Source organism: Opisthocomus hoazin, chromosome 4 (genome assembly GCF_030867145.1).
Source record: "Opisthocomus hoazin isolate bOpiHoa1 chromosome 4, bOpiHoa1.hap1, whole genome shotgun sequence".
Classification (NCBI taxonomy): Eukaryota; Metazoa; Chordata; class Aves; order Opisthocomiformes; family Opisthocomidae; genus Opisthocomus; species Opisthocomus hoazin.
In genome coordinates, this window is record NC_134417.1 from 10,584,274 (window position 1) to 10,603,759 (window position 19,486).

The 19,486-nt window shown below is 38.3% G+C and overlaps 1 protein-coding gene across 1 annotated transcript in view; it reads left to right on the forward strand.

Annotated features, from left to right (window-relative positions):
• The window catches only part of COL4A3 (collagen type IV alpha 3 chain), a 69,465-nt gene extending 50,718 nt beyond the window's left edge, over nt 1–18,747 (forward strand). Inside the window, exons 33-52 of the mRNA XM_075417857.1 lie at nt 415–504; nt 1,082–1,216; nt 1,932–2,030; nt 3,552–3,641; nt 3,992–4,131; nt 5,292–5,418; nt 5,693–5,773; nt 6,765–6,863; nt 7,873–7,923; nt 8,935–9,120; nt 9,791–9,921; nt 10,399–10,471; nt 11,829–11,900; nt 12,016–12,135; nt 13,157–13,255; nt 13,846–14,058; nt 14,724–14,901; nt 15,941–16,055; nt 17,372–17,544; nt 18,225–18,747. Of these exons, the coding sequence (XP_075273972.1) occupies nt 415–504; nt 1,082–1,216; nt 1,932–2,030; nt 3,552–3,641; nt 3,992–4,131; nt 5,292–5,418; nt 5,693–5,773; nt 6,765–6,863; nt 7,873–7,923; nt 8,935–9,120; nt 9,791–9,921; nt 10,399–10,471; nt 11,829–11,900; nt 12,016–12,135; nt 13,157–13,255; nt 13,846–14,058; nt 14,724–14,901; nt 15,941–16,055; nt 17,372–17,544; nt 18,225–18,309 (2,357 nt within the window). The 3' untranslated portion in view covers nt 18,310–18,747. The remainder of the gene's footprint in view (nt 1–414; nt 505–1,081; nt 1,217–1,931; nt 2,031–3,551; nt 3,642–3,991; nt 4,132–5,291; nt 5,419–5,692; nt 5,774–6,764; nt 6,864–7,872; nt 7,924–8,934; nt 9,121–9,790; nt 9,922–10,398; nt 10,472–11,828; nt 11,901–12,015; nt 12,136–13,156; nt 13,256–13,845; nt 14,059–14,723; nt 14,902–15,940; nt 16,056–17,371; nt 17,545–18,224) is intronic.
• Nucleotides 18,748–19,486: the final 739 nt, after the last annotated feature.

The following is a 19,486-nucleotide window of genomic DNA, read 5'->3' on the forward strand; positions in this document are numbered from 1 at the left end:
ACCTGTAAAACTAACGATAAGTATGTAGTGCTTGACTCAGGTTTTGGATGTCATTTGAGGGTAGTTGTCATGTCCCAGCTGGCCTTCAGCTCCTGAGCCAGAACATCCCCTGACAGGTCTCCTATCCCTGTGTGGATATCCCAGATACATTATCCCACAGTCAATTATTTGATTCATTGATAGAAGCTGTTGCAGCTACTAATCTAGGTAGTTTGGGAATTACTGTGTGTGTAAGTGCTGTTCATGTGGTTAAAGACTGGAAAACTAGCTTCGACAGTATGTTCTAGAAATGGAGAAAAAATAAAATAAGCAATTAAACACTAAATGACAAGCATATGTATAGTTTTCTGAAGTAATGTTCTGTTTCACTGATCAAATACTAACAAATACATTCCTACTGCTTTTATTCCACAGGTTCAAGGGGAGAGCCAGGTATAATAGGCCTGTTAGGAATTCCTGGACGCCCTGGCACAATTGGAAGACCAGGCAACCCGGGTATCAGAGGCAAGTGGCCATAGTATCTGCCTTCATTATTACTTAGAATATAGAAACTTCCATGCTGAAGTAGTCTTGTGATCCACCTTGATGTCTGTTATCACTCCTGAGTGCGTGTGTTGTACTGGAATTTCTTGGAGTCTTGATAAATCTTTGACTTCTGTATATGTGCAGTCTACAGACTGAATAACAACATTATTTATTTTTTTCCAGCAGTTCTGAATTGCCACCTTTTCTATTTCAATATATTTGTAAAAGTGGCTGGTGATCTGCTAAATAAAGAGCAGAGAGCTTTTTTGCTCTATTTTTTCTTTCTCATTCATGTTCCAAATATCATTAGTAAATTTGTTCAACAGATTCAAGATTATACATATATTCAGTATAAGAAATAGTTACTGTCTCTTGCCACAATCTGTGGTCATAGATGTTTATTGATGACTGGAGTAATTAAGAAGCTAGTTTAGGTTGTTGATTTGGAATGTATATTTACATATGTAGTTGCCCTTGAAGACAGGAGTTCCATTGCTTCCTTTATGCTATTTTCTAGTCAGTTTTTTTCAGAAAATTTAATTATATTTTCTTGCAGGTTCTTCTGGCTTCCCAGGACTAAAGGGAAGAAAAGGGTTTCTTGGAGCGAAAGGCGAACCAGGTGATAAAGGTTTTCCTGGACCATCTGAGACCTTGGTTGATATTGGGACTAAAGGAGAACAAGGCTTAAAAGGTATACATTCATTGGTCTGTCATTCAAAACTAGTTAGGGTTGTCATCTGTGTTGCACTTCCAGTGGACTCCAAAACATGGAAGAAACTGACTCTACTACTGAGAGTATTCACATGGCTTTGAAATAATTATTGCTGAATTGTAACTGCCTTTTTATTTATGGGATCGTTGGATATTACATTGAATATCATTTCCATTTTAACAAATCCATATTTCTTAAAAAAAGTCTTATTGTAAAGTTAGAACAGTATTAATAGGTCAGTAGGAGGAAGAGGCTTATATACATATATGCTATACATTCATGTTTTTACACATGTAGTAGCCCATGAGCACAGAAATGGGTGTGCTTACCAACTAGATGCTGGTTGTGAAGAAATTGAGTCTGCTTAGAAATACTTGACTGTCAGAAGAATTCGTTTGTGGTATTAATGTAGACTCTCTGTATATGAGTTGTACATGCTTAACTAATGCTATCTGTCTTTTTGTGTAACATTTTTCCTATGGAAGCATTCAGAAACTTCCTTTTGTCTCCATATGAGAAATACAGAAGGCATTAACTGCGAGTTCGTGTCTTGCTTGTATGTGTTCATGAAGTGAAAATCCTGTGCTCCACTGCTGCTTCAATAGTTTTAAGAGTTATAATACTTCAAACTTTACATAAAATTTATATTCTAATATGTTGTTCTGTAATATTTTTTGATGAAAATTTGTTTTAGGAATGCAAGGAAGAATGGGTCCAAGAGGAGAAAAAGGAGATGTCGGTGTACAAGGTCCCCCAGGTCTTGATGGATCCGAAGGAATGCATGGTCTACCAGGTACAGGATTTGTACATTGAAAATTACTGTATCACGTGGAGGGTAGAGATAATACTACCTAGCTAGCACATAAACTAGGCTTCAACAGCAGCACTGCGTTCTCTGTATTAACTCTGAAGCTTTTCTGAGAATTCTGAAATGGAGCAATTTCAAAAGCTGCTATTTGCAAATCATAGCAGCTACCACCGAATGATTCTTAGTTTCCTTCAATAGACCATTGTTTGGGGTGATAAATATAAAATAATATTAAATCCTGAATAATAACTCTGAAATCTAAAAGCTGGCGAGACCAATGAATAAAAATTGGTATTTGTAAAAGTGAAGTTTGAATTCCCAATATTATAAAAAAATAAGAATTCTAAAATGTGAACATCACAGTTGTGCACAGAAGTATTTCAGAAGCTTTTTTTATTTCAGATTGATTCTGTTTTTCTTTTCAAGCCTACATGTTTGGCTTATATTTTGAAAGTCACCAGGCCTTCAGTGAAAAGCAGACTTAAAAAGAACCTGCATAAATTATAAACATACCTAAGCCATTTCACAAAGTTTAGCTTTGCCGTTACCATAACCTCATACATAATGATACATATTGACCCTTGCATGAGACAATGCATCTGTTTTTTTCAAATTAATGCTAATAAAACATCTTTACTTCTCTGTATTCTGTATTTTTGATTCTTTGAGAGAACTTCTTTCTAGAAAACCACATGACACTATAATTAGATACATAAAAATAGTACAATTAGAAATAATTTTAAACTTGTAATCAAAATGGCCCTTCTCATGATGGAAATTATCCTTGCTGATGTCATTATAGCATCACAGCTATATTCTGTCATTAACATCCTTTGTAGTCTTTGCAGTGTAGCCATCACAGGAAAAATTTCAAATGCTCCTCTATTCTCTAACTTGTTAGGGAAGAAAGTAAGACTTCACCTGCCTAAATGTTCAGGCATTGGTAGTACCTTGGAATGTAGACATCTGGACATTCTAGGTGCAACTAGATCTTGTAGTCATCAAACTGAGTGCTAATGCAGCGAAATTAAGCTAAATGTAAGTGAATGGGGGGGGGAGGGGGAAGTGCCTAAGCCGTATAAGAAAAAGCTCGAGTATGCTAGTCATGAGAAGTGCATAATGAGCAAGTAATAATGTGGTTGGGACATGCCCAGAAACCAGACTGAACTCAGGGGGACAATGAAAGGAGAATGCAGTGCGTAAATACAAATTCATGATCTTGATCAAAATTAGCAAAAGTGTGTTTCAATTGCTGCCCTGAAGTGCTGTGGTCATGAACCTTAACTTCAATGTTGATACATAAGATGCTTGCTATTTCCTTGACTTTCTGACAAAAACAATGATAATTTTATCTGTGTCTGGGGCAAGAGGCTGCATGTTGATTTACAAAATAGTAAGATACCGTAACAAGGTGTGCAGTAGAGGATTCTATATTCATGACAACTCTACCAGATAGCCAGTGTCTAAAGTAAACGTGAAGATGATGCTTATTTCTTCATCTTGCAGGTGTCAAAGGAGTAATGGGTCTTCCAGGGATTCCTGGAGGACAAGGATTCCCAGGTGCACCAGGAAACAAAGGGGACATGGGAATTCCAGGTCATTTTCTGTCAAGCTATATTACAAATTCATAGAGCTGTATAGAAGCATTTGCACAGATCTGAGCAATTACTGTAAGTGAACTAAACAATACTTAAACTGGGATTTATTCTTTGCAGTATCTATAGACTTCTCGCCACCCCAGCATTTGCTTGATTTGCAGAATGCAGTTCTCCCTCTCTCTAAATGAAACTCTTTTTAGTGTGTTTAGAAATAAAATCACTGGCTGTGTAAATTACCATTAATGAAGAATGAATATGTGAATGTTCAAGCAGTAGCTCAGAAAACACGAGGTGTTGTATGCAATTATGATCCATTTAAGAATGGTATCAGTATCTGTATTTTTCCAGGTCCAAAAGGACAGAAAGGATCTCCAGGCTTTCCAGGACCATCAGGTGACCCTGGTCCACCGGGCTATGGTGGCTTTCCAGGTGACAAAGGAAATCCTGGGTACCCATCTGCTGGGCCTCCAGGAGAACCTGGTCCAAAGGTATAAAGACAATGGAAACATTGTCATATTAGGCATTAGGCAGAGGCTTTGACTATAGAAACAGAACAACATGTAAGCAAGAGCTGCAGTTTGCAGGAGTAGATGATTTCTTAGTGATAAGAAATAAGAAAATTCTATTGTCATTACTCAGGAGAAATTTTTTAGTTCATTATATTTCGTTTTTCTTGGTGCAAGAATTTCTTATTTTAAAGATGGAACATGTTAGGAATAACTTTGTTTCTATAGAAGTTGCTAATCCATTCAGAGCAGGGACTTGCACTTAAAATGTCAGCAGTAGGCATACTTGTATGTTAAAAAGTACAGAAAAACATAATCATAGGAAATGCGAAAGTTTTGTAGTCTAAAATTGTACTGTTGGTTTTTGACAATCGATTAATATCATTACACAAGATTGTCCTGGTTTTGGTTAAAACAGAACCGATTCTAAAAGAAAACGAAAACCAGGACAAAGATGAATTGTTTTTTTTTCTTAGAAATATATATTATGTTCAGTATATATTACATTCAGTAATACATGTTGCTAAGAAAAAAAAAAAACAGTATTCTTGTAAGTTGGATACAGTTTTACTCCACTTATTCTGCTTGTTGAACAGCTGGGAGTCTTTTTACATATGAGATTATCTGAAATACGTGGTTGAGGCTGTATGTACTGTAACTCCTGTAATTTGTCTAAATTATCTGGTTTTTTTCTGTATTAGCTGGATAGCCACAATGAGATTACTGTCATGAAAGTCAGTAGGAATTCAAGGAAAAAAATATGCATTTCAGTATTTTGTATAGCTGCGTATTATGTAAGGAATGTATGTTTGGATCAAAAGAGGAGCTGTTAGAATAAAATTGATGGAAGTCTATGTGCTGGTGAAAACACCTAAAGACTGAAGTTGGTTTGTATAGATTGAAGAAAAATCTTTTTTTCTTAGCTGTGTCTAAAGGATCAGTGGTATTATGAGAAGACTTCATATTAGTCTACTTTGATTTTTGTCTGAAAATCATAATGAACCATGATTACACTTACTTAACCTTTAAAGTTACATATGATTTTTCTATTGTTCAAATACGGAAAGTAATGTATTTAATGTAATGTGATTTTTTTTTTTTTTTTTTTTTTAACCTGTTCGTGTGCAACTGCTTTTTCTCAGGGAGATCAAGGCCCCCCAGGAGTTCTGGGCAGCAAAGGAGAAAGAGGATCCCAAGGTCATCCAGGACATAAAGGAGTAACAGGACCACAGGGGATCAGAGGGGAAACTGGAGTTACAGGGATCCCAGGTCTGTTTTTTGTTCTGGAGGCGTGGTGAGATGTAGACATGCTTCTAGAAGATAATTTCTTCATAAACTATGCAGAGTGCCTGGGGGCGGCACATTTATATTCACCTGCTGTAAACCTAAACAGCTCCTTTGTAGTCAGCGAAGCCAGGCTGGCTTACAGCGACTAGCAATCTTTCACAGCTGTCCAAAGCAGAAATGATAGCAAAGTTCTCGGACTGAGTTTGGATCTAGTGATAATGCCCTTTCTCCTCTCCCACACCCTTTTTTCTTACAGGGAAGCTTGGACCTCCTGGAGATATTGGTGTTAAAGGACAGCAGGGCCGCCCAGGACAACAGGGCATTGCAGGCCCTCCAGGTATGGTATATGGCATCTCCCTCAAATCACTGCCCCCTGGTTTGTTATTTTCGTTATAATGAGGCAGTTGGTGTTCTTGTTCCTCTGAGCTTTTTAGAATTTAACAGATGCAGTTGCAGTCTCTGTTTATGTTAGTTCGAGGCTTTGTTTACCTTCTGTGGTTCCAGATAAGGTCTTTAACAGCCTGCATTCAATGTTATCACTGAGGCAAGAGGTTTTAATTTTGTTTCACTTTTGTAAAGCTTTTTGCCTTTTTTTTTTCATTCAGAGGTCTCAAGATGTAATGTCCACCTAATTGTAAGAAAGGCTTGTTCTACCTCCTAAAAGAGAATAAACTAAGATGTAGCTAGATGAGGAGAAGAAGAAAATTAATTAGAGTGGTAAGAGGGAACAGAGTTGTAGTTATTTGTTAAAGCAACAGAAAAGGTCAAACCATTCAAAATATACTTAAGGGGGAGTGTGTAAATATGCAGCAACACTGAGGTATGCAATGCAGACTTTATTAAAGTGAGTGCCTGTCATGGTCTTCAAAAAGAGCATTGAATGCTCTTATATTCAGAGATCCTCATCAAAATTATGATGTTGCAGTTTTGTAGACTTTAACTTGCACTGACTTATCAGCAGAGATCTCAGAATCTATTCCCTATTTAGAGAAACCTTGAAATTGTAATAAAGCCAGGGAGAGAAACCACGCTGCCTGTATGGATTTCCACCAGCATGGGTTAAATCAAAGGCAGGGTCCTAAAATGTCTTTGAAAGACAGGAAGTCATTGCCTGTGGAAATAGTGGGGGTGTTAAATCCGTTGAAGACCAGTAAGCTCAATACAAATTGTGTGCCTCTCTTTACAAATGTTTATGTACCAACACAGTTACATCTATCTTTGAAGTAGATGAACTAATTAAATTTTAATAAAAGGGACTCATATCTTCTCCCTTTGAAATGCAAAATAACAGAAGTGAAAACGATGCTGTGGTGCATTGTAATTCACAGGTGCTGTTGGAGACCCTGGAAAAAATGGACTGGTTGGTGAAAGAGGTAGTCAAGGTCAAGATGGTATGCCTGGTCGCCTGGGAGTAAAGGGAGAACCAGGTAACACAAGTGAAACATTTTCATTCTATTTTACAGTTGTTTTTTTCCCTCATTAAACTGGCAATGGTTATTTCAGAAGGATTAATAAGGCGCTTCTTGGAGCCAAAGAAAAGTTTATAAGTAGAAGGTTTTTCACTTTCGTGTAATTCAGTTTTTTCTATATAATTGTTGTACATGCTGTCAACAACCCAAAGGCATATGTCACTGTTCTATTATACATGTGATTTGTCATAACTTCTCCTAAAAATGTTAATGTCTGCAAGAGCCAAAGGATTGCTGTTAACAGTTCTTACGTGTTTAATCTCAGAGACAAAAAGAAACAAAATCTTTTTAAAGGAGCCTCCTCTTCTGTGTGAAAATAAGATAAAAGGAATCACAGAGTTTACTTACCGGAATAGTGAAGGTTTCCATCAGCTGGCCTTTTGGTTGTAAAACCTTTCGTTTAAATGTCACTCCTGATGTTATCAACGTCCACAGACAGATTTAGTCCTCCACTGAATTCTGAGAGAAACTATTTTCATATCTTACAGTGCAAATGTTTCTTTGCGTATTAGTATAAAGAGGGTACTGAGAAGGCATTCATAGTATTTAGTTTTTATTTTTTCCATAATATTTTAGTTTTTTCATATTAAGTTTGAAGTAATCACTGTTAACGTATTTTCATTTTTAGGTACTTATATTTCTTCTTCTATTTTTTTGTAGTAACTAACTTAAATGCAGATCGTTCTTCTGGTTTTTCTTCCCCTAAAAAAAGACAAAGCTTATTCTTGTAGAATGTACCTCAGATATGATTGATCAGTAAGAGTTCCTACTATAAAGAAAAACTTACATATTTAGTTTATATTTCTGAATACAAGAAATTGAAATAATCAATAAATTGTATTTTGCATATAACAAATCTACATTTTGATTCAGTGAATTCTGAAGAAAAGTATGAAATATTAGACAACTGTGATGTTTAGAACAATTATTCAGGACTTTGAGTATAAAGTGACTTAATGTTTTGTAGGAGCACCAGGGAGAGGAATCCCTGGCCTGCGAGGTGTTCCTGGTCGTAGAGGTGAGTTGTCTTTTCAGAAACCAAAAGCTTAATTTTTAAATACCAGAATCATTGTCTTAATTTTTAAGTCGCCTCCTGCTTTTGGGTGCTTGAAATGGCACGAAGAGTGTCAGAGGCAGTCAAGAGTGGTTCTGTGCTTTTGATCAATGATTTGGTGCTGTGTATTAACTGTCAAGCCTTCTTGATTGTAGGGTTAAGACTATTGTAAAAGGGAAATAAATAATGTGGTTTCGTGGAGGTAGTATACATATTCTAGAGCTTTTGAAATTTTATTTTGAGACATAATTTGATTAACAGAGTATGTTCTAATGAAAACAGATGCTGCTGCTGAGTACTAAGCATACTGTAGAAAAGCTGCAGTGACTGCATTTCAGTTTTGTTCATTTTCCCTTTTATACTGATGAACATTTGACTGAGGCTACTCTTCCCATTTTGGAAGTTTCACATTGTATTTCTAGTACTAGTAGAAATCCATTGATTTGTTTTCCTTTAAAAAAAAAAAATCTGTCTTCATGTCCTCCATATGTAGATCATGGACTCTAAAATCAACCTTAGAACAATGGATTTGGAGTCATCTCTAATGTTATTGTACTCATATTGATGCTTTTAGCTGGAGTTTAGTTTAAAAGGATTTGCCAGTTCTGATGTTCAAAAGAGGTATTTCTTCTACTTATGCATCAGCAAGTATTCCCTGCTCTGGTCTTTCTACTCTCCTCTCAACTTTATTCCTTCATATGAGCAGTTTCTGAAGTGGAGTTTTGTTTTGTTTCGTTTTTTAAAAAGGCAGGGGAGGTAGGGAGAAAGAAGCAGTGTGTACACTACTTTGCAGGGAGTCCAGTCTTCTCACAGCTACTTTGCTTTATAGTAGCAAGGTAGCTTTGGGGACTTCTCCATACTGAAAACAAAGGCTGAATTCCACCTTTGTGGTATAGTAAATGCACATATTCTGCATAGTCACATCATCTCACCATCTTGACAGCTCTCCTCAAGTGTAATACTTGTACTTTGTAGGAATTAAAGGGGACATGGGACTGCCTGGTGTTCCTGGGCCACCAGGTGCAAAAGGTGTTCGGGGTGATCAAGGACCCATTGGACCTCCTGGCTTAGTGGGGTTGCCTGGATTTCAAGGCTCAACAGGCGTGGCAATTACTGGCCAAAAAGGGATCAGAGGTATCGCTGGTGCAGATGGAAGACCAGGTGTGTTGTTATAACTCCTTATTTATCTGAAATTATATACTGATAATTGAAAGCAGAATTCAGCCTGTCCAGAACTCAAGGTTGAAAGGGGTCTTCATAATTAAACATGTAGTGCCTTTACCATTTAATGCAATGTTACCATAGCAAACACCGTGATGGTCTATGCAGTGTGATGTAAATGAATATAATACTAAACTTTGCAGTCCACTCAATTGCATTGTTTTGCTTTCTTCCCATGTGGTCTGTAGGGCAGCTGAGCTCCAGCTTCTTTAATGAGATGAGGTAGCATGAGTGTGTAGACGTGGCACTTAAGGACATGGTTTAGTGGTGGACTTCACAGTATTAGGTTTACAGTTGGACTCAATGATCTTAACAGTCTTTTCCAACCTAAATGATTCTATGATTACAGGCATAACTGCAACAGGAGGGTATTCAAAAAACTGTAGTGCTATAGAGTACTGCAAGAACTCAACTCTGATCTCAAATTAAATTAGCAAGCTAGGAAAAATGCACTGGTTTTTTTTTTTAAAAAAAAGGTTGTATTTCCTTAGGAATCACTGAGGTGGTAAACATGAGTACCGTTATAAAGTTGTTGAACATTGCACTGCATTGTATGTAATGTGAAATGCTGTTGGTGGTAGTCATTACTTACTTTGATGTTTCTGTATAGGTCCCCCTGGTTTTCCAGGGACTCCTGGTCTTCCCGCTCTCAGCATGAAAGGAAGCAAAGGTGTTAGAGGGGCAGATGGCATACCAGGGCCAACAGGCCCAGCTGGCGACATTGGTCCGCCCGGTCCAAAAGTCAGTGAAAGGATTATTACCTTCTTATTACTATGTTGTTAATTTTGCTCTTACTATGAAAATAACACCCAGGACAATTTGAAAAAAAAAACCCAACCAAAACACAACCAACAAACTAAAACAAGAAAAAGCCCACATCCTCCCCAGAACTCCTTGTAATACAGGAAAAATATTAAAATGGATATGAAAAGTAGATTTTATGGGCTTAAGTAGTCAAAAAAAGAAATAATTGTGAATTTCTGGTATGTCATTTCCTTGGCTGTTCTGTATTATAGATTAGTATTAACAATTATATGACTATTTCTAACATGCTCACAAATGGAACAGATAATTCTAGTTGTAGCATATTCTGTGAACATAACGCTTTGAGTATTCTGAATAAAAAGAAAATGTACTTCATAGCATGCAGATTCTGCTTCCTGGTTATAGCATGCAGATTCTGCTTCCTGGTTATTATTGGTGTTATTTGATTTGCAGGGAATAGAAGGCCGATCAGGTTATCCTGGTGCTAGAGGAGACCCTGGATTTATTGGATTCCCAGGTGTAAAAGGTACTCATGTATTTATTACATACATGTCTGTGTGCTGAATACAACCACGTACATGTTGCATTATGATGGTATGTGTGTAATAGTACCAGGTGTGATACTAGAGAGAAGTTTTTTCCATCGAGAGCCAGATGTAGGTCAGCTATAAATGAAAGTGTTCACTAAGAGAGCATGTTCTTTCAGTTAGATGTTACAGAGATGTCCACACTGATGTTAAAGTGAGGAAGGGCTGGAACTTCAGTGGCCTCCATTCCAAGCAAATTCAAAACAAGTTTGTTCTTAGTGACCAACAATGTGTAAGAACTTTGGGACTGAGTCTACTAAATAGAAGTGCCACACCACTACTAGAAGATGTGACTTTTAGTCAACCTCTTAACTATAGAACTCAAGAGCATTTAGTCGTAATTACAACACAGAGCACTGGGTCCTCTGTTTGCCGTAAGAATAGTCCCAATTATAATCTAATTTACCAGTTTATCAGCAGATGAACAGTTAAATGTATTGGCTTTGTTCATTTCATATTTCTGAGAGTTAGTTGGATCAGTAGCTGGATAAAAATCCTTTTAATTTAGACATTTTTCTAGTTACTTAAATCTGATAAAGGTCTGCATTACTCCTTCAATATTCTCATTTTTCAATAACATGATTTACAGTGACACAAAATTGTCATTACCTGTTTAACCTACTGGTTTGTGTTCCATGCTAATTATTGTGTATTGTAAATTTTTTCTAATTTGAAAAGTCACCGTACAGATAGTAATGATACTTGCTTAAGCAAAAAGCTCTGATTTCATGGCATAGTCAGTCAAATCTCCTGACTTGATGATAAAAATACTTTTTATTTTGTTTAATTTCCAGCAGAGCTGTGGAGAGTAGTATGGATGTAACCTCATATTTTGCACAGTGAAAAGAATTTCTTATTAAGTTTCAAACACTTGAAAAACTATACAGCCATCCTAAGAGCCATCATCACAACTGACAGTAGTGTTTCAAGGGAGTTGAACTGCACAGCATCATTGAAGGCAGCACTTGACCTGCAAACCCAATGACAAAAACGTGTAAGATAAAAAGGACATAGTCTAAAATGGAGATTTTTAAGCTAGGTTTGTGGGACCAGCCATTATGTGAAGAAAGACATGGAAACATCATCTTATAAACTGACCGTACTTGGCCTATAAATTATACAGTAGCAGCAGAGACATACAAGTCCACTTTCACGTTTCAAATGAGTCTACAGGCTGTGTTACTCTTTGGGAAGGTTGCATGGATCATGCAGAACTCTTAAATAAGCCTCTGAAACTTGTGACAGTTTTTTTGACATTTTAAACCAGACGGGTGTATCTCCAATCTTCTTTCTCAGGAGAAAAGGGTAATCAAGGACCCCCTGGACCACAAGGTGCAGAAGGGCCAAGGGGACCAAAGGGCCAGCATGGTAACCAACCCTTCTCATTCATACCACCTGACTTAAGTTGATTTGTTTGTTGTGTAGTTTGTTTTGCTTTGTTTTAATGTAAAGCAGTAGCTCTGCATTATCTTTTTGCTGCTAGGTCCACCTGGAGTCCCTGGGAGAATATTCTCTGTCCCGGGAAGCAAGGGTCCTCCTGGGCTGCCAGGAATCCCAGGAACACCAGGTGATCAAGGAATTCAAGGGATTCCTGGACTACAAGGTGGTTTATATTGTTATCTCTGTACATGTTTGTGTGTGCTGCTTAGTGGAACATTTTGATTTGGTGGGAGAACATGTTTCTGCATAGAAAATTGATGTGTCTTTAAAAATACCTCCCTGTATTTAAAAATAGCTCTTTGTACCTTAATGGCCTTGTGTTTATAACTTGTCCCGTTCCATCTGCCCTCCACCCTCGCAGTCTGTATGTTTCTGCATCAACATAAGCCTAAGAAAAATAATGGAATAAAAAGTAAACTTGGATCAAAACATTCACCATTTTCATACAACCAGAACCATGCTCAGAATGTTTGTCATTTTGAGGGGTAAATTACCAGTTGTAATAGAAGTACTCTAGTACTCTAGATGTGCTACAAAGCAATTGTGTCTGTCATAGTCTGGGGGTGGGAAAAGAGAGGAGAAGCTGGCTACTTCTCTTCCATTGGCACTAGAAGTGAAGCCTGCCATGGCTGTGAGGAATGGGGAATTCAGGAGCAGGTAGGATGTGCAGTGGGTACTTGGCCACCCTTCTCAGTACCACAGCTTTCCACCCCAGGAGGGAGCTCCTCAGGGGGCAGGTTTGCCAGGAGGCGTGCCCCACTCAGGAATGACAGTTGCCTCCAGCATAACAAAGCAGGCACCAAAGAATTGTGCTACACTTTCCTTAAAGTCAGTTTACAAAGGAGCTGCGTTATTTCTAGAATTACAAACCTTGACCAAGATGATTATGGCCTGTTACTATTGTATGACACATGCTAAAAGAAAAAGCTCTTTACTGTGGTTTCCGTAAACATTTCTCATGAGAAGCATATTTTTCTACAATACATTCAATATTTCCTTGTAATCTTCCTGATAGGAAATACGGTTACAGTAACACTATAGTCAGTCTCAGAACGTAGTAAATTGATGCTGATATTTTTATTCTAACACAGCTACATTTATTTGGGGATTTTAACTTAATTAGTTATTAAAATCTAGAATAACTACTGCTACATTCTTCTGTTTTTTTCTTGATTACAATTTAGGACCTAAAGGACTAAAAGGTTTACCAGGAAGTTTTGGTCATCCAGGTAAACCAGGACTGCCTGGTCCAAAGGGAGACAGGGGATTTCCAGGACAAAGAGGTACAGGGAAGCGGACGTCTCTGACTGCTACTACTGAATTTACTGTTAAACTGTATTCCTGATTTCTGCAAATCCTTCCTCTTGCATATATTGAGATTCTGTAACATTTGCAGTAGCTTTAGGGCCACAAGCATATTTAAGAACATTCTTAGCTTTTAACAGACACATGTACACAATTGAAATAATAATTTACAAAAATACGCCTTGACTCTGCTCTTCTGTTATTAATCACATTTATTTGTCCACTTGAAATCCCTAGGTATCAGTGTGCCTTTATACGACATCAGAATGGAACTAAATATTTTTATTTAGTCACCATAAAATGTTTTTACTTTACAACTTTTTTGGTAAAAATGGCCATGGTTCTTTAAAATATCTCACTATTCCATGAAACTATGTAATGTAAAGCTACCTGAGCTAGGTCTGAAGGAGTTAATACACCTAGCAACAAACACTACCAATTTTCAAGATGTATCTTCTGATTAATACATTTTTTTGGTTAATTTTCAAGTGGTTCCACTAATTCAAATGAAGTAAAAAATTCATACAAAATCATAATATTTACAGTCATATTTCTTTCCCCTCTGCAGGACAACCTGGACTGATTGGCTTCCCAGGTGTACAGGGGTTACCTGGATCACCAGGCACTGTCATTGCTGGTCCAACAAGAAGAGGTTTTATCTTTACCCGGCATAGTCAGTCAACAAAGATTCCTTCATGCCCACATGGGACATCACAGATCTACGTTGGCTATTCACTGCTTTTTGTACAAGGAAATGAACGAGCACATGGACAAGATCTTGGTACTGTATCAGTAAAAATTTTCAGATTGTTCTCTTTACAGTCCAGTAACGCTAAGTTGTCATGAAACCAAACTCACAGTAAGTGTCTGAGATGGAACACCGGTTTCTACCATCAGTCTCCAGAGTGGTCTGCTGCTCTGAGTCAATCCAGGAATCGTGGCTCGAAAGACACCTTTCTTTCCTGCACTCCTATAGTCCCCTTTTGCTATCCCTGGACATTTTTGAGGAAGAATTCAGTTACCTACAGATAGATGTCTAGTATAAATGTTTCCAACATCTGCACAGGACTGACAGTAACAACAGAGGATCTGAGAGAGAATCTTGCTTTTTTGGAGACCAAATGGGATGTTGTAGGGTGTCAAAAATAGCACTAGAAGCTCTTGTTCAAGGAGCTGAGTCCCTGCCGCTGTGTCAAGGACCAATACTGTTCAAGAAGATAAAACTTTAGCAGATTCTGTTCTTAGCCCTTATTTTTTATATACATATTTTTATATATACCATAAACTTTTGCTTTCGGATAATTCCACTGTACAGACACTTTTCTCTTTACAGTTACCGTCTTAATTCTCTGTATAGCAGGTTGGATGCCATCATATGTCTCTTCTGTTCACTGCACTAAATACAAGCTCCTGTCTGTCACAGCCCTCTCCTCTTTTGTCTTTTAGGAACAGCTGGTAGCTGCTTGCAGAGATTTACCACCATGCCATTCTTATTCTGTGACACCAATGATGTTTGTAGTTTTGCTTCTCGCAATGACTATTCATACTGGCTGTCCGCTGCAGCAGTAATGCCAGTGGACATGGCACCAATTTCTGGCAGGGCACTAGAGCCCCATATAAGCAGGTGAGAGTATAAGAATTTTAGCTCTTCTGGCCTGGAACCACAAAGACATCATAAGTTGTTTTGAATGGCAAATCTTGGGCAAAGACCTGCCCACCTCAGCCAGTACAAGCACTGTTTTTAACCACCTGATTTTTGATTACTCACCCGATTATGTCAGATACTCAGTAATGTTTTAAGAAAAGTTAGATTAAAGCTAGGGTCCCACCACAGGGCTTGATCTGCATAGCTGATGTGAGAAGATGGCACACAATCCTACTGATTGCAGTGATTTTTTTTAAAAAAAAACCTACTGTTGTGCATGTCAGAGGCAGACTGAAATGCAATGAAGATAGCTTCGTTATTTGGAATACAGTGCAAATGAAGTTCTGCTTTCAATTGTGTGTGATACATTTACTGCAGTTGGTGAAGAACATCATAAGTTGGGGCTGAAGGTTCTCTGCTGTGTAACACCCTTGTGCAAATGTGACCCTTTCTAGTTGCTTTAGAACAGCTGAGAAGGATGAAGACCATCTTAAAAGGAAAAGCTCTAAAAGCGTGAAAGACCAAGAGTAGCAAAATCAAATATGGGAAAGTAAGCTTTGCGCTCTGTCTTCTAGCCTGCCCTAGCCAGTTGCAATCTAGTAGCTCAGCTTCATAGTTTCTTCATTTAGGAAATAAAAGATTGCATTTTCTAATCTTGGCAAATAAAGGTACAGAACTTTGATCTAAACCATACCAACATGAAGTAGGGAGCACATGAGGAAGGTAAAATTTAGTTTGTTACTTCACTAAAGGCAAAATTGGGAAGCTCAAATGTTCTGGGACTAATTCCCATCTTACACCAGTTTTTGTCTGGTGTTACTAGTAGAGATTGCAAAGCAAGGTACTTGGGTTACCTTCAATTTATTTGTCTCCTCACTAAACAGAAAACCTGTGTAAGTTGTAATGTTTATAGTAAGCCCTGCCATTATGTAGGTACCATCCTAGAAGATACAATTTTTGTCTGCTTTCATGTTTTCCCTCATACCTGCACTGAATGTATGTATGTTTCTTCTTACAGGTGTGCTGTCTGTGAAGGAGCTGCAATGGTAATAGCAGTTCACAGCCAAACAACTGCAGTTCCTGCATGTCCAGAAGGCTGGATGTCTCTCTGGAAGGGTTTTTCTTTTGTTATGGTAAGGATATCAAGACTTGAATTATTAATTTTATGTCCTCTGGCTTTCATTGGCATTTTCATCTGCTCATAGCTTATTTGGTTCTTAATAATTGTTAAATTCTTTTTTTTTTCCTTTGCCAAGAAGTAGACAATAATTCTGTTAACTCTTACTCAGTGCCAGAAGCATAGGAACAACTATTCTGATCTGTCCTCAAAAATAGGTGTTAGGAGGAAAAGAGGAAGAGATAAAAGGAGAACCATAGGATATGTCTGACAAAATTAACTGCATGCTCTCATTTTCATGTGTCATGCTAAGATCTAGGAAACGGGTTTGGGGAGTGGAGTGGTTAAACCAGTCCTGAAAACAAATACACAAAAATAACTGACCCACTTAACATGCCAGGCAGTTCTTTTATAAATTGCATCTCAAGGCTGAACTCCACAGAAAGTTAAAATCAAAACAAAAGCAGTACACTGTCTACAAAAGACTGCCTCAGCAATTTTGATGCCATAACGAGATACGAGTGAAGGAAGTTCATAATGTGCCTGCAAAGTGAGAGTGGATTATGGGAGTAAGGGTGTATCTGTACTAGGGGATGTAGCACTTCGTCTTTGTTATCCAAGCCCTATGGGATGTTATAGGGATGCCAGAAAATGAGGGTAAAAGACAGAATTAAAATACCCTCTTTTTTGCATGGTGTAAAATCCTTTTAGGTCTAGTGTGAAATTTGTTGTCTCTCCTGGGATTTGGCCCTAAGTAGTAAAAATAATCTTGGGAAAGAATCGAGGGAATTTTTGCAGCATCTGGTTAATATAATTTTTTTGTTTCCAACATCAAATTTAAATGGTATTTTCTAGCTAATTTTCTACTGTCATAAATTATTTTAGAGCTATTTCTCCAAGCTTTTAGCAGCACAAGAGAAGGAAAGTGCCTTCTTTGTTTTTTGCGTTTGGAGAAGCAATCAATGCAACAAAATATATGAACAGACACAAAATAGGGGATTTGACTTATTTGTAATTCAGCTACTATGGTCCTCAGATGGACGGAAGCCAGCTACTTTCTAGTCTTTGTACTGGTTACAGTTTCATGGCTTTTCACGGAGCACAAAAAGGCCTTTGCGGGGACTTAAGAAATGCCCCAACTGTGCTTGAAATTTCATAAGGCTTCTGTGCTTCATTATAAGTTTGATAAAGCTAATCTATGTTCTTTTTTTTCGCCAAGACATACCACAGAACATACGGTATGTTGTAGAAAGAGATTTTTTTTTTTTTTTGCCTGTAGTTTACTAAAAGCTGATGGACAAGTTCTCATTAAAAATGTATTGGTGGTTACAGTATACAAGTGCCGGCTCAGAAGCTTCTGGCCAAGCATTGGCATCTCCTGGCTCTTGTTTGGAAGAGTTTCGAGCCATCCCATTCATCGAGTGCCATGGCAGGGGGACGTGCAACTACTACACAAACTCCTACAGCTTCTGGTTGGCATCGTTAAATCCAAGAAGAATGTTCAGGTAAACTGTACTTGCCTGCATCCGCACACACAGCACCATGCTGCAAGTCCCTGAGGGCACGCTAACTGCCTGCGTAACGTGTTGGGGCTCCCCTAGTGATTCCCCTCAGTTTAGACATCCCCCTGTGTTAGGTTTAGGGTCATTCTGTAGAACAGTGATGCCTTAAGTTAGCCAAGGACTTCAATGTCCTGGGTTCAGCCAGGACAGGGTTAATTTTCACCAGAATCCAGGAAGGGGCACAGCTGGGTGGGCTGCCCAAGCCCAACCTGGCCAAACCGAGCCGGGTACTCCATACCATGTGTCGCCATGCTGGGTTCCGGTCGGGGGGCGGCGGCGGGAACTCACTCGCGGCTCGGGAGCGCGGGCGCCAGTCCGGTCCGGGAGAGAGCGGCTCTGTGGGTTGTGGGGTTTGTGTTGTGTTTTCTCCTCATCTGTATCGTTGTTGTTCCTGTTGCCTCTGTTGGCTGTTCTGTTAAACTGCCCTTATCCCGACCCACCAGTTTCTGCCTCTTGCTGTCCATTCTCCTCCGCACCCCGGCGGGGGGAGGGGCGGCCACGTGGCGCTGTTGTTGCCGGCCACAACTAAACTATAACAGTCAATAATTCGATATATAAAGTTTCATCATCCCTCCCTGTTTTTTAAAGAAAAAAAGTAAATGTGTTTGTTTTCTTTGTTTTAGGAAACCTCTGCCACAGACTTTGAAAGCAGGAGAACTAGAAAATATCATCAGCCGTTGTCAGGTCTGCATGAAGAGACCAGTCTAAACAGTGGCCACTCTTCATGGAACATGAAACTCTGCTTTTATTACAAACAATTGCCTAACTCTGAAGAGCTATAATTTATTAAAGTCCAACAGCATCTGGAAAGAAAATTATAAATTGCCAGTGCAGCACTGTGGTGAGGCAGGGCAACAGTTTGACTTTCCTCTTTGACAAATCACGAAGCACTTTGTCGGAGAAAGCTTGTAATGGCAGTCTGCAGGGGCTCCTCCTGAACTGTGTCGTTTCTAAGCTGCATCTTCATGATGAAACTATGGCATTGCCAGATCTTTAATGAAAGATGTTAGTGCTGCCGTGTGTCGTGTGCTTTTCAAACTGCAAGACAAACTAAATGCTCTACTATCAGCTTACATATATTCAGTGTTCAGAATGGATATAATTTAAGATTAAAAAATCTGGCACTTACGAGAGATAACGTTCAATAGGAAATATTTTCAGTGCACTTTTAAATATATATTGATTCATTTAGGGTTGCTTTGTTTTGGTTTTCCTGTCTAATAAACAAGTATCTCCCCACTTACCTCACTTTCCTCTGGCTGGCAAACAGGAATACAACCTTTTCTGTATCACTGTAATAATAGTGGTAGGTTTTGACTAGCCAGAAAGGGACCTACACCATGCACTGGGCAGGGACAGCACAGTGGTGACATGCACTAGCTGTGCTCTCCAGAGTGACTACGGCAAAGGGCTGACTATAATTGAAAATGTTGGAAAGTTTCCATTAGATTCGATGGCTTTTGACACAGATCATGAGATCTTTTAAATAGTTGACAGTATTGGGCCTTTACTATGATCACATACTTTTGTCTCTGCTGAAGAACAACTATTTAGCATATCACAATTTGGGATTTTGATGGAATTAACAATTACTGTATGGCTCAATGGCTCCCATGGCATTATCAGGTTATCACACACCAGTCGGGATGGGACGTCTTTCTATTTCATTTTTAATAGATAACAAAAAACATAATAGTCACATTTTATAATATTCCATATTTAAATATTTATCACAAATTGTATTCTGTATTTAAATATTTATCACACATTTCTGCAAATGAAACCATTTATTCCATCCAGTTAAATATATGCATCCAAAATTTAACAAAAAGACTAATATTTCAATTGTACCATCTGAGCACTGACTTACACAAGAGAATCCTCC